The 13,061-nt window shown below is 48.2% G+C and overlaps 1 protein-coding gene across 5 annotated transcripts in view; it reads left to right on the forward strand.

Annotated features, from left to right (window-relative positions):
- Positions 1–13,061, forward strand: part of relt (RELT TNF receptor) — a 32,646-nt gene that overhangs the window by 14,076 nt on the left and 5,509 nt on the right. For 4 of the 5 annotated variants that reach the window (XM_064302604.1, XM_064302603.1, XM_064302607.1 and 1 more), the window contains 8 exons: positions 1,356–1,430; positions 2,731–2,838; positions 3,283–3,467; positions 4,442–4,494; positions 4,839–5,084; positions 9,856–9,936; positions 10,511–10,589; positions 12,514–12,741. In XM_064302604.1, coding sequence (XP_064158674.1) covers positions 1,386–1,430; positions 2,731–2,838; positions 3,283–3,467; positions 4,442–4,494; positions 4,839–5,084; positions 9,856–9,936; positions 10,511–10,589; positions 12,514–12,741 — 1,025 coding nt within the window. In that variant the 5' untranslated portion in view covers positions 1,356–1,385. Of the gene's footprint in view, positions 1–490; positions 558–1,355; positions 1,431–2,730; positions 2,839–3,282; positions 3,468–4,441; positions 4,495–4,838; positions 5,085–9,855; positions 9,937–10,510; positions 10,590–12,513; positions 12,742–13,061 lie in introns of those variants that run through there. The other variant, XM_064302605.1, reaches the window with a different exon arrangement.

The following is a 13,061-nucleotide window of genomic DNA, read 5'->3' on the forward strand; positions in this document are numbered from 1 at the left end:
AGGGTTGGGGGGTGGGGGAGGGCTTGTGGTAGGAATGGAGGTCTTGAAGGAGGAGACACCATGCTTAGAACACTGTCGTCCCACTCAGTCTCCTCCCAAAGTGGAAGGAGGAGGTCTGAAATTCCTCAGCCCAATGTAACTGGGTCAGATAAAAGATGGCCATTAAGTTTTCTTTACCCATCTTCTGTCTTCATTTCCCTGTCATTTGGCTCCTGTTTTAGTAAGAACCAAGATTTAGTTTACTTTTAAAAACTTTATTTAGTGATTTTTAAAAACTTTTAAAATGAAATATTACCTATGTTTATTAGCAATAAATATGTTTATTTAAAAAAACAGCACATTTGTGGAAAGGAGCTACAGTCATGTTGTGTGTTATGTTAAGTAAAGTAAAGAAAATGTGTCAGAATTATGTGTTGTTCCTTATGGATAAAATAAATGTTCTTTGATTTACTCTCCCCCCCCCGCCCTTTTCCATTGTCACCCACCCCAGCTCCCCTAACCCACACACTTACAGACTGAAGCCACAGGAGAGTTGAAGGACAAATGTGTGATCTTACGTAAGACCCTGTGCTCTGTTCTGTTCTGTAGTCCTCTGCCAGTGCTTAGCACCTCTCTGGGATCCATTGTGCTCTGTCCTGGCTGGGCCGTGACTGGGAACCCTCTAAAAATAGTTAATCCAATGAGCAAACAGAATACCGCAGAAACCAAGCGTCCATTTTTAGCAACCCCCGGGTATTTGTGTCATGCACCGACACTCGCAATTCGTGTATCAACGTGTGTTTATACAGCGCCGGGCTTTTTCATAAATGCTATTTACCGCCATTTGTTTTGTCCAAACTCTTAAAAACAGCTCTTTGACAGGCGTGATTCAGAGGCAGCTCTTGCTAAATGGCGCCTGGGTTATGCCAGCTAACGAAATGACGTAAGGAGCGAGTGGTTCCTGTGTGATGTGGCGAAGTAGTGGCCCCTGCCAAATTCAGTCCTGCAAGTTCATTGCTTTCTCCAGGCTTGTTAGAAATATGTGGTGCGTGTTTAAGTTTTTTCTGTCCAAGGTTTGCGTGGGACAGAAACAGTCAAAATTATTGCTTCAGTTCAAAAATATAATAAAAGAATAAAGATGACAAATAAATCAATGCCAAGTTTGTCACACTTTGACTGCGACTATGTTTAATGGGATACAAGCTATTTAAGGGTCATCTTTGGTAATGAATTTTCTCCAGTTTTACCTTTTTGCTCCTTTTATAATTGGTCAACAGGTGAATCCTCTTCATGGCAGTGCAGTTGGATTCAGTGCCTTAGGTTCTGCACCCCTGCTGGCCACGCCCTAATCTCTCCATGTCTTCTGCCTCTTTCAGATCATATGTTCATAGAAGATTATCTTGAAGATGATGAAGAACCACCTTCACTGCTCGGCTCTTGTCCTTCTCACCGTAAGCATCCTTTTAGTCTGTTGTGCGTGCATTTGCGTGTGCGAGCGTGCACGTGCGTGTGTATGTGCATGTGCATGCTCTTTATTCAGTGAGTGAAATTTTCTGGAGCCCAGAATAAATGCTCACTTTCCATCTGCAGTGTTTAGTGTTTAACGTCGTACATTTTCTTAATTTATTAAAACATTCATGATGAGATTCATTTGGACTGAGTCATTTATACAATGAGGTCTTGAGTGCTTTGAGGGAACTTGTGTCGTAGTTGCTAGTAGTTTCCTGTGAGATAATCATTCTCATTACAACCATACTCTGTCATGCCTTAACCAAGATAAGAGCCATTTCTCTCCCCTTCTTCATGTGTTAGATTTTTAAAATAAATTTATGGATTGACTGTTTTAGACTTCTTGTAGAAAAAGCTGAGGCCCGTATGTTGGTTTGAGTGTGCCTGGGTGAGACAGACAAAACCGCACTGTCATGACTCAGCGTACAGTGCCTCGCTTTCTCATGAACTCTGGTGCTGTGATCTCACACACTGGTCTCACACACACCAGGAATGTGGAGTCATTGGTTCAGGAGTGTTGAGTTGTCAATGTCACTTCACCTCATTGGTTCAGGAGTAGTGAGTTCTCTCTTAGTTGAGCTAATTTTTCCTGTAGAGCAGATTTTTTTCTTTCTCAATTTCTCTCTCCTTACCTCTCTCTCTCTCTCTCTCTCTTTCTCACTCACTTTGTCTCTCTCTCTCCCTCTCTCCCTCCCTCAATCTCTCTCTGTCTTTCTCTCTCTCTTTTCTGATTGTGGTCAGTTCTGAGCCCGTAGCGCTGAGCTGTACCTCAGACTCCAGAGAGGTTTGGTTCTGTGCCCAGGACAGGTAGAGACCTGAGCACACAGCCAGGTCTCTCATACAGTATTTTCCCAGGGTGACTTGTGTCCTGTAGCTGACGCAGGTGCAGATCAGTACAGTATGAATACAAAACACAGTTTAAATACAAATGACCGTTTTTCCAAGAGTAGATACTGTCAGTCGCATTGCCATTCAGGAGTACTGCTGCACCTGTAATTCCATCAACTGGCTCGGTGCCTGAGGAGCTGCAAGCCCAGTCCTGGGTGGGTGTGTGTGTGTGTGTGTTTGCGTGCGTGTGCCTGCATGTGTGTGCGTGTGTGTGCGCTGTGCCTGCATGTGTGTGCGTGTGTGTCTGTGTCTAGTGTATTCTGTGATGCTCAGTGTATTGTGTCTGTCAATGTGTGTGTCTGTGTTCAGTGTCTGTTCTGTGATGCTCAGCCTACTACATTTGCTTTCCTCCAGTTCCTTGGCCTGCAGGAGGCGCTGGAGACGCAGTGTGGGTGGGGAAAGGTCCTGACCAGCGAGGGGTGTGTCTGCCAGCAGTGCCCAGCGGGTCAGCAGCCCAGCAGGGTGAGAAGGAACGCCTCCCAGAATTCTGCTTTTCCTTCACCCCATCTCCCTCTATCTGCCCTTTCTCCTCTCACTCCCTCCTTGACTGTCTCTCCACTGAACTTCTAGTGTCCTCTCACTTCATCATTTCCTGTCTTTACCTCCCGCTTGTTGGGTTTACCATCTATAGCATTTCCTCTTTCTCTCATTTATCCCCTTCTTTTCTCGCTCATCATTCAGTGGAGCCACTCTTCTCTCCCTGCTCTTTTCTTTCTGTTACCACCTGCTTGAACTCTCTTCAATATAAAATGATAAAATATATGTTTTTCCAGTTCATTCCAACAATCTTTATCTTGTTTTATCATGTGTCGTTGAACCCCAACATCTCTCAGCGTGCATGTGATTGTGGTGTGTTCGTTTTCATATCCCAAAGATGCTAATCACTGCAAACTGTTATGTCACCAGGCCTGCGGGCAAGCTGAGGGCCCAGAAGTGGAGGTGAAATGCCAGGCCTGTCCGGCAGGCACGTTCTCGGGCTCCTATGACTCCGAGCTGTGTAGGCCCCACACCTCCTGTCCGGCCCTCAACCGCCAGCTCTTGAGCCCGGGCACCCCTGAGAAGGAGGCTGTCTGCGGAGAATGCCTGAGCGGGTAAGGCCCCCACCGTTTACCCCAGAGACAAGCGGTGACACGCGGTTAACCTCCCCAAAGTGCATCTGCCACAGGCGAGGGGGGGGCTGCATCATTTCCCCCTCGTAATACAGCCTTTCGCCACAGGCCTTCCATTTTAAACTTTCCTCCCCTCTCTTCTCCTCCCTCACAAAACGTGACCCGTCAGGCGTCCTTGCTGTTGCCCTGAGTTTTATATTGAATATTGTTGCCAGGCGTGATCAGAAAGGGCGGGGCTGTTGCCTAGAAAGGGCGGGGCTCTTGCATAGAAAGCTGCTTCGCGTCTCGGAATGAGCTGTGTTTACGGATGGAAACAAAGAGAGGCTAAGTCCAGAACAACAGCGGCGTCAATGCAGCGGAATCCTTAACGCGCAAGGACGCTGTGATGACGTCAAAGAGCGGATTTACACTCGGGTGGCAAATACAAAGGATAAAGGAGCCAGGTGTGTGTTTGCAGGTTCCCACAGCCCTTCAGGAGTCCTTGGAGATGTTTTCAACCAGAAGTATCATGGCGTTATGAAAAGTGGCCCACGTTAGCAAAATTAATTCATCTTCACTAGCAATCCATCAAGGCTAGCTGTGTCAGTGTGCTAAACAGTTTGGCTTGGTGACTGCCAAGAGTGTTCTCAAGCGTGTATTTCAAAAACTGTCCAACTTGTCCAAGTTGTCAGGGGGAAAAAAACCCTTGAATTGATGGTCCTTGAAATGAACATAATGATCCTTGAAATATCTGAATAGTCATGCCATGGAAAATATAAATCTCATTTGAGTGGGACCCCTGGATTGGAGCTGGATCTGGACCACCATAAATCACAACTGCAGTGCAGAAAAAAAGCCGCCTTCTCGTGACTGTTTTGTGGCTTTTCGGGTCAACCGGCAGATTGCATTGATTAACTCTGTGTGTGTGGGAGAGCCGTGGTGGCTGTGGTCTAAAACAGAGCCTGTTTCTCCTGCAGGTTCTACCCTGCTGCGAAGGGGGAGTCTTCCAGCCACAGCTTGTGTGCCAGACGTGAGTGTGAGGCCACAAAATGGCTCCTATTTTACTCCCACAGTCTAGAAACCAAGAGCACACAGTCAGCTCTCAGCCTAGACATGATTAAGTACCCCTGGTTCCTCATTTAAATGGGTGGAGCCCTGTAGATATCTGATGTCAGGGGGCACCTGTAACACTGAACTGGTATTTGGATGTGAAGTCAAACATTGTATACGATGTTTGATATGGCGTTGGTTAATGCTACAGATGTGTAGTAGTTCAAGGACAGTAGCAGAGACGTGTTCTCCTTTGCCTTGACCGCTCGCCCCTCTCTCCGTCTCTCCGTCTCTCTGTCTCTCGTTCTGCGGCCGTCGCGGCAGTGTCCCCGGACCCGCTGGTGCGCGTGGCACGGAACGCGGCCTCCCGGGGGCCGGCGGCGAACGGCACCAGCACGCAGGGCCCCGAGGAGAAGAGCACAGAGTACGCCGTCTTCGCCCTGGTGCCCATCTTCTGCGTCATGGGCCTCCTGGGCATCCTCATCTGCAACACCCTGAAGAAGAAGGGCTACCGCTGCTCCGCCGACAAGGAGGGCGGGGACGAGGAGGCCGCCTCGCCGCAGAAAGAGGGTGAGCCGCGGCCCCCGCCCCCTGCTAGCGCGCCTAGCTTTAGCGTGTGACAGGCCCCATGCGATACTTCGTAAAGGGGTTCAGACCGTGCTGGAGAGAATGCTGGATTTTTCATGGAGACTCAACTGATTTATTATTTATTTGCTGGGCAACCCGTTCTCCAGCTTGACATTTCCCAGTTATGCAAGCAGCGACTTCATTAGCTTAGCCCTCTTGGGATACCAGTCCTACACCTTCTCACGTCCTTATGTTCATTAACAGTGGCGCTGCACAACACTCCCATCTCCACAGGAAGGAGAAATAGGAGGCGGCCCCTTGAGGGGGTGTATGGGATAGGAGACGGGGTGGAGGGGAGGGGAGGGGAAAGCTCCGGGCTCGGGTTACAGACGTGTGTCTCTGTGGCTTTGTCACACGGCCGGCCTGCTCTTCTCAGGTGCAGGCTGAGGCCCACGGGCCGCGGCAAAGCCAGGACCCACGGCGGCCGCCGCGCTGCATAAAACACAACACGCCTTCCCGCCATCAGCCCCGGTCTGCTCCTACGCGCTTCTGCTCTGTTCTCTCAGGTCAACTTCTCCCAGAACGCATGCCACACACCCAAGCCCGTGTCTTCAAGGTAGAGCTAGACACCGTTTCGGTTGTGGGGGGTGAGAGGGTAAAATGGTTAGACTCAGGCCATTCTAAATGTGTTTAAATGGCGATTCACATAGATGGGTGTTCCCGTGTTCAGACCGGCTAATTCACTCTGTGCTGAGCTGTGAACTGAAAAGTTCAGTCGAGAAAGACCTGTTCTTAGCCGTGCCACGTCATGATGGCTTCCACCAGCCATTTTTCCTTTTCAATAAGGACAAAACCTGTAAACGCTGTTACTAACATACAAGAGGATTAAATAAAGAAAAGGACTGTAACATTAACTGGAAGAATAGACATCATATTTCTGCGTATAGTCCACTTGTACAACATACATTTGCTGTAACGACAATAAGTCTAGTTAACTGGAACTATATAGGGTCTGGAAATGGGGACTTTCACCAACTGTTGTTCCAGGCAATAGGCCAACACACTCAGTCTTCGATGAATGACTGCGCACGCTTGTTAGCACAGCATTCCTGTTGATTTACCTTACACCCACAAGATGCCTGTTTTTGTTTCGATACAGATATAACAATGGGTGTATATGACGAGTCCCATTGGCATGTCAGATTAATGGCCTTCCTCATAATTTACTGCAGTCTCACTAAAGGTGTGTTACTACAGTTACCTCAGGGCATTTCACATCGCTCATGAGCCAAACCGGCAGTCTGCTCCAATGCCAGTCACGTATTTAAATAAACTGAGAAATGTCCATCCACCCATCCATTATCTAGCCTATACCCACTTATCCTGGCAGGGTCGCTGGGCTTTTTCTAGAAACTGATATGAAACTGATGATATTAGTGATATTTGGTGTGCTGTAAAATCAAGGAAGTGTTAAAATTGCTTTTAAACTGGGGCGTATGCGGTGCTTCAAATGTGGCCCATATGCAAAGGTGTATGTTTGCCTAGATGTCAGGCTCTACATTTAGTCTGAGGCCCGCAGTATGTTTGGGGTTGTATGAAACTGCCTGTTGGGCCATGTGTGCTGATGCCTGTTCATCTGTACGTGAGCTTATTAGAGCTGGAATCTTTGAGCCGTGCTTGCGGGACGCTAGTTTTGTTTTCGTTCCGTCCTTGTCTTGCGTTTCCAGCCTGCCCCTGTCTCGAGTGACTGTTTGTTGTGGAAGCGTTCTCCAGCGCCAGCTCCCCCAGAACAGGACACTCCAGGCAGCTCGGCTTTCCGAAATCAATTATTCAGTCAAGTCGCATCACGTCTTTGGCCTGCTCCGTGTTTCCATCTCCGGGTGACATGCGCGCAGACCTGGACGTTCTATCTGTCGGCAGTGCTTGGTTCAGAAATCCCTACCCTGCCATGGATACACTTAAAGGGGCCTGATGGGGTCTGTGATGGAGCTTGATGGGGTCTGTGGTGGAGCTTGATGGGCTCTGTGATGGGACCTAATGACTTCCTGGGAAGCATGTCCAGCCAAAGCACTGGTTTTTTGTGCAGTGATTCAAAATTGGTTTTAAATAAAATTATTTATGTTTTTGACGTAATATGCATGCCTCGCATGATGTTTGACAGTTGCGGTGAGGATAGGCTGTGTGTTCATTGACGTATGGAGCTTTCTTCACTTCCTGTCCTTTGTAATGTAGGTGTCTCTGACACAGGAATAGCTTCAGGCCATAGCTTTCCAATGAATGACTTATCTATTTGTCTTCTATTGGTAGGCTATAACTGTGGGCTTTTGGACAGATCCTTCTGGTCCATGCATCATATTGAGTGCGTTGTCATCTAGAATTTGAGTGCTTAATATTTGTTAGGGAAACCTGGCAGAGGCTTGAACACATACCCTGGCAAGAGCGGCTTTGCTTAGGAAATAACTCCATTATTATAATGTTATTGTTATGTGATCTTATGTGATGCGAAAGTTGTTAAAGATCTTGTCTGTGGTGTGGTCTGGATCGGTCTGTTGTGGGTCTTGGTTGGGGCTTGGCCTGCTGAGCATGGACTGGGTTTGGCCTAGGTTTGCTTTGAGTTTGGTCTGGGTCTGGCCTTGTTTGTGAGGAGGATATGCTGCAGAGGAACACTGATACAGAGGAACACTGCAGTTAAACTGAATAAATGTGTGAGAGAGAGACGGGAGAGCGAAAAAAGGGGGACAGGGAGAGGGACAGAGGCAGGAAAAGAGAGAGAAGGACAGATGATGATATTCATTTTAGTAGTACTATCTATAATAAAAGTATAATCCCCATTATTAGTTTGCCTGACATGCATTGTGCTATTAATATTATATAAGCACTTTGGCAATACAGGACTTTGTGTTTTTCATGATGATAAGGGTGATTTGCATTAGAATTTTCTTGGGATTTGAGTTGAATTGGAATATTCTGGGGAGAGGGGAGGAGGGGTGGGGGCCCTGCCCACAGCCTGTATTTCACTGTTAGCCACTCCCACTCCCCCAGAGGCGGGGCCAGCCCGAGCCCCCTTCCACCCTGGAGACACTGTCAGAAATGTGGACATCTATCCAAACTGCCTCAAATAACAATACAGCCTCCCGCTGACATTCGCTGCACGGCCTGTGCTCCGGTCCAGTCCTGCACTGACGCTGGTTGGGTGGTTCAGCGGGACGGGGGTGGATAGATCACACTCTTCCCTGCGTCACTGGTTCCCTCAAAAAAGCTGGCGAGAGGCCTTCCCCTAAAGCTGGCTTGTGTAACTGCTCTTCTGTGTTCACCCGACACTGTGCTGTACAGGGCCCTGGCAGGTGGTGGTGTGTGTGGGCCAGCGGGACCCGGTTCGGGCCGGCTGGAGGGGGCTGGTGGGGGGAGTGCCCGGGCCTGTCTCAGAAACACCTTGCTGCTGAGATCCGGTCTCCAGAGAACCCGAGGGAGCCTGAGAGGGAGCTGTTGCTGCGTCCCATAGTGGTGTAATGCGATTGTGAAATGGCGGGTGGCTATGCTAGCGGTCCTCTGCACTGGCTGTAGGTAGATGGCCGTGCTGTAGCTGCGGAGGCGACAGGGTTGTGCTCCATCGCTTTGAAACTCAGGAAAGCTTTGAAGTGTGAGCGCTGGCCAGTTCAGGTGACTGTTCCTGACAACCCATTTATATATAGCCTATAGCGTGTGTGTGGGTGTATGCGTGTTTGAGGGAGAGAATGAGAGAGATATAATGATTAAGAGAAACAAAAGTTTTTGGATAACAATTCAGAATACAAAGTGAGCACTTTGGGGAGGGGAGGGGGAGGGGCCAGCTAAAGGCCTGAATAGAAGCTCCAGCTGAGTGAGCTGTTCTGCTGCTCCCATCTGCTGTCCTCTGGAACTGTGGGAAGGGCCTGGTTGCCATGGAGACCTTGTTCTCATACACCAGGTCCTCCAGGTCTGGCTCTGAATAGACTGACAGAACATGTTCACAGAGCTACTGCTGCTTCTCAGATTGAGCTAGCATTGTCCTCTGAATTAGAAACGCATGGGGAATGTATGACTTCCAGGGGTTTATCATCATAGTGTTTTCTGAGTGGCCACAACGAACTAAAACTTTTTAAACTTAATGAATTCCAACATGCTTTTTGAAAAAATAATCAAGATGATGATTTTAGGTTCCTGTTGGGACTAGTGTTAAAGGATGGTAAAGAACTTCACCTGGGGAAATTTAGTTCATACTATTTAAGTTGAGTACCTAATGAGACATCCCAGTATTGATGATTGATATTTAATGTGGCTTTTCACCCAAGCACTCATTGTGTTGAAGGTACAGGCACAAGACGGCGTTGATGTTCTTCATCTGAAAGCCATTAGCACTCTTCTAAAAGCTGTATCCTCCTGAGACCTGTCAGAAAAATCTTAAGTAGCCTATTTAAAAAAACTTTTTTGACATAATTCAAGTGTCTTGGATGACAAAACACGTAGCACTATGAATATTTTCTTGGATGTAATTTATTTTATATTCATGTAATGTCTCTTGTAGCCTAGGTTTTAGCACAGTAGAATACATGGTTCTTGAAGTTAAGAAGACTTGAGACTCATGTCCCTTACAGGGGACAAAAATGAATTTTCGGGTCTTAGGACGATGTAGGGTGGACAGTGGATGGACACTAGGCTGTCCCAAAAAGTTCTGAGCAACACTATGCCATTCACGTTACAGCAATATGATGACGTTCTTGCAGCTTTCTCGAGCCTGTTCTTCTGTGTCTGGCAGGTAATACTGGTCCGTTCACTGTGGATGACCCCAATGAAGACACCATTGGCGTGCTGGTGCGCCTCATCACCGAGAAGAAAGGTACACCCAACCTCCTGCACCACCCATTTCTTCACAATACCATAAAAAAAACCCAGAACAGTGTCTCGAAAGCAGACTGTGGCTTCTGCAAGCCTTAAAATTTCTTTTTACATTGTGCCTATTCAGATTTTGTTGTAAATCGCGCTCAGGAAAGATTGTTTTCCATGCGTCATATCGCCATTAACTTTCCAGGAAACACTTTTTGTATTGCATCACCTTCAGCAAGTTTTGAAAAGACTTTGTCACTGAGCAGTGAAATATTGGCAGTACACATCTGATGATGCAGGCTTTCTATTCATGTATCCAATGCAAAATGGAGGAGGTTTTTTCAGTGTGAGTGAGCTAGTTGAGCGAGTGTGTGTTCACCCATGTGTGTGTGTGTGTGTGTGTGTAATGAGTGAGTGTATGTGTGTGAGTGTGTTTATGGATGTGTAAGTGTGCCTGTGCCTGTGAGTGTGTTTATATGTGTGTGAATGTGAGCGTGTGTGTGTTTATGCCTGTGTGTGTACATGTGTGTGTGTCTGCTCTGTGTGTTTTATACACTTGGTTGTAAAGTGTGTGTTCTTTGTTTCAGAGAATGCCGCAGCTCTGGAGCAGCTTCTCCTGGATTATGAGAATAAGCAGATATCCATCAGCAAAGCGCCGTCCATCAAGTGAGAATCTTTCACTACCCACATTATCCACAGTCGCACAACCTGCCTCCAGGGTCCTTTACCACCGACAACTCCATCACATAACGCTTTAGTCCTCATGGACGCCTGAGAAATATGGATATGGATGCCAAATAGGTGGACTATACCAGCCCTAACAATGTTGCCATTGACCCAGTAAATTACTAATTAAATTTAAATCAGACATTCATTTTTTGTTTGGTGCCTTACAACTTTCTCTGTTCTCAAGCACCCCCAAGCACCGACCCCTTTTACAGACAGAGCAGCACCACTAGTTCCTGCGTCCATGAAGGTTACTGAAAAGATTCCTGGCAAAGTGACTTATATAAGTTTGACAGTATTCACTGTGTGAAACACAGATGTGATTACTACTTCTTCGAACTCTTTGTCACTGAGACCAGTGACTCATTGCAATGACGTCATTGGCAGGAGGGAGGGCTGACCCCCTGATAACCAATCAGACTAACTGAATAGTCACCACGGTAGCCAAGCGGAACCACAGACTAGTGGTCCTTGCTACAGACAGCAGTGGAAACTTCACCCGTGCTGCGTCACAGTAAAAATGGCGTCAGTTACGCGCAGGTCAGGCGAGGCTTGGCGTCCTCGGCGGTCAGGCCGACGCCCTCGTGTATAACACCCGGCCGGTGCAGCTGCACTTCCTGCCCGTCACAACACGGTGCCTCCTGAAGGACGTCCAAGGTCGGCCGGCGAGCGCGCCAGCGAGTGATTAGGGCGGTGATCACAGCCTGTCAGGCTGGGAGTGAACAGGACTGCACACATTCCTGTCCAGTGAGGTGCTGATGTACAGCCCTGCTCTACTGGCAGCTGTCCCGCAGTTCCAGAAACTAGCTCTGATGAACGCCCATGTGTACCAATGTCCACTGGATGGTGCCGTTAATTAAATTGTTTGGAAAATAGATTCTGCCACAGAACATTTTGGCCCCGTCAGTGTTTCTGAAACACTGAAAACAGCGAATCCCAAAGCATATTAAGTTCTATAAGAATGAAAGGCGGGTAAAAAAAAAAAAATAAGGTGAGAAAATGCCCGGTGTGGAACTGTAATATTTGAGAAAAGTAGAGTGTGGGCCTGCATTTCTTTTAATTCTGGTCATTTCCAAGTCTGACTCATCAGCGTTTTGCAGTGCATATTCAAGGGATGGAACAGAGTCTCAGCTCTACTGAAATGGTGGCGTGTCGTTGCTGCAGCGCATTGCTGTGACAGTGCTAAAAATAAACTGGTCTGCTGTTCATATTTTGCATTCCATGGTGTGTGAGCCTATTTGTGTGTGGTACCTCTCGTGATCCCGCCCCTTCGCACCCCTCACCTAAACCCCCCCACACCCCAACTCTGTGGAAAGTCTGTTGAAAACCTGCAGTGTCAGAGCACTTGCATAATGGCCTGCCCATTGTCTCTTTGTGTGGGACAGAAAAGAGCCAGAATTGACCCCCGGATGAAAAATAACCGGCCCTAAAACATTTCTAGAACTGAACCAGCGTGTTCAGCACAGAGCGCGTTCAGCACGAGCATGGAGCTTCACCCCAGCTGGAATTCTAACCCAGGACACCTTTGATTTGAGCGAGTTAGCGCTGCCACACGCCACTCACTTAAATCGAAGGTGCCCTGGGTTCGAATCCCAGCTGAGGTGAAGCTCCATGGCTTGAGTGCATTGCTGTGGGCTTGAATTCCTGCAAAATAAAGTGTTTAAACAGATGTGCTGTTAGAGGCATGATGGATTCATCAGTGGGTGGGGTGCGGGTGGGGTGTACTCTGTAGCACATTAATACAACAGTTGTCTAGCTGAAGCTGCCAAGGTTGTGTTCTGGTTGTGTTCACTCATGGGTCAAACGTGTGCCTCTTCGGTCCTGGGTCACCTGACACTCCTGCCCCCTGCCTCTCCTCCCGCAGGTTCCCGGTCCTGCCCCATCTGCCCCATCAGTTCCGCTCCCTGCCCCGTCTCTGCCCCCACCAGCACCACCTCCACACCATCAATGGGCTGGCCCCCAAGGCGGGCCACTGCTGCTCCCGCTGCAGCCAGAAGAAGTGGCCCGAGCTCCTGCATCTGCCCGTCGACACGCGGAAAACCACCGCCCCCAGCACCAAGGCCCCCCTGCCCACCATCCTGTCTGTGGGAAGGTCAGAAACGGCTCCCTTCTCCCCTGTACAACGGGTCACAGCTCTGAGCGTGTGCAGAGTGATGTCACCCTTGTTTGGTCCCACCCCTTTTGTAGAGAACTGAAGACGTACAGGTTCCCTGTACTGTCTGTAAGGGCTGTGAACTTGGTCCTGGGGTCACCACCCACATGCATGATGGTTTTTCAGCCATAATTGCAACTCTGACAAGCCCTTAAATAATAATACTTTATTATATAATTCACCTCCTTTAGGCTGTTTTATATCAGAAATGCCTGTGTACGCCATGAGGACTAAATGTCCTGTATTCACATCCCAGCACT

The sequence above is a fragment of the Anguilla rostrata genome, chromosome 12 (assembly GCF_018555375.3).
Source record: "Anguilla rostrata isolate EN2019 chromosome 12, ASM1855537v3, whole genome shotgun sequence".
NCBI lineage: Eukaryota > Metazoa > Chordata > Actinopteri > Anguilliformes > Anguillidae > Anguilla > Anguilla rostrata.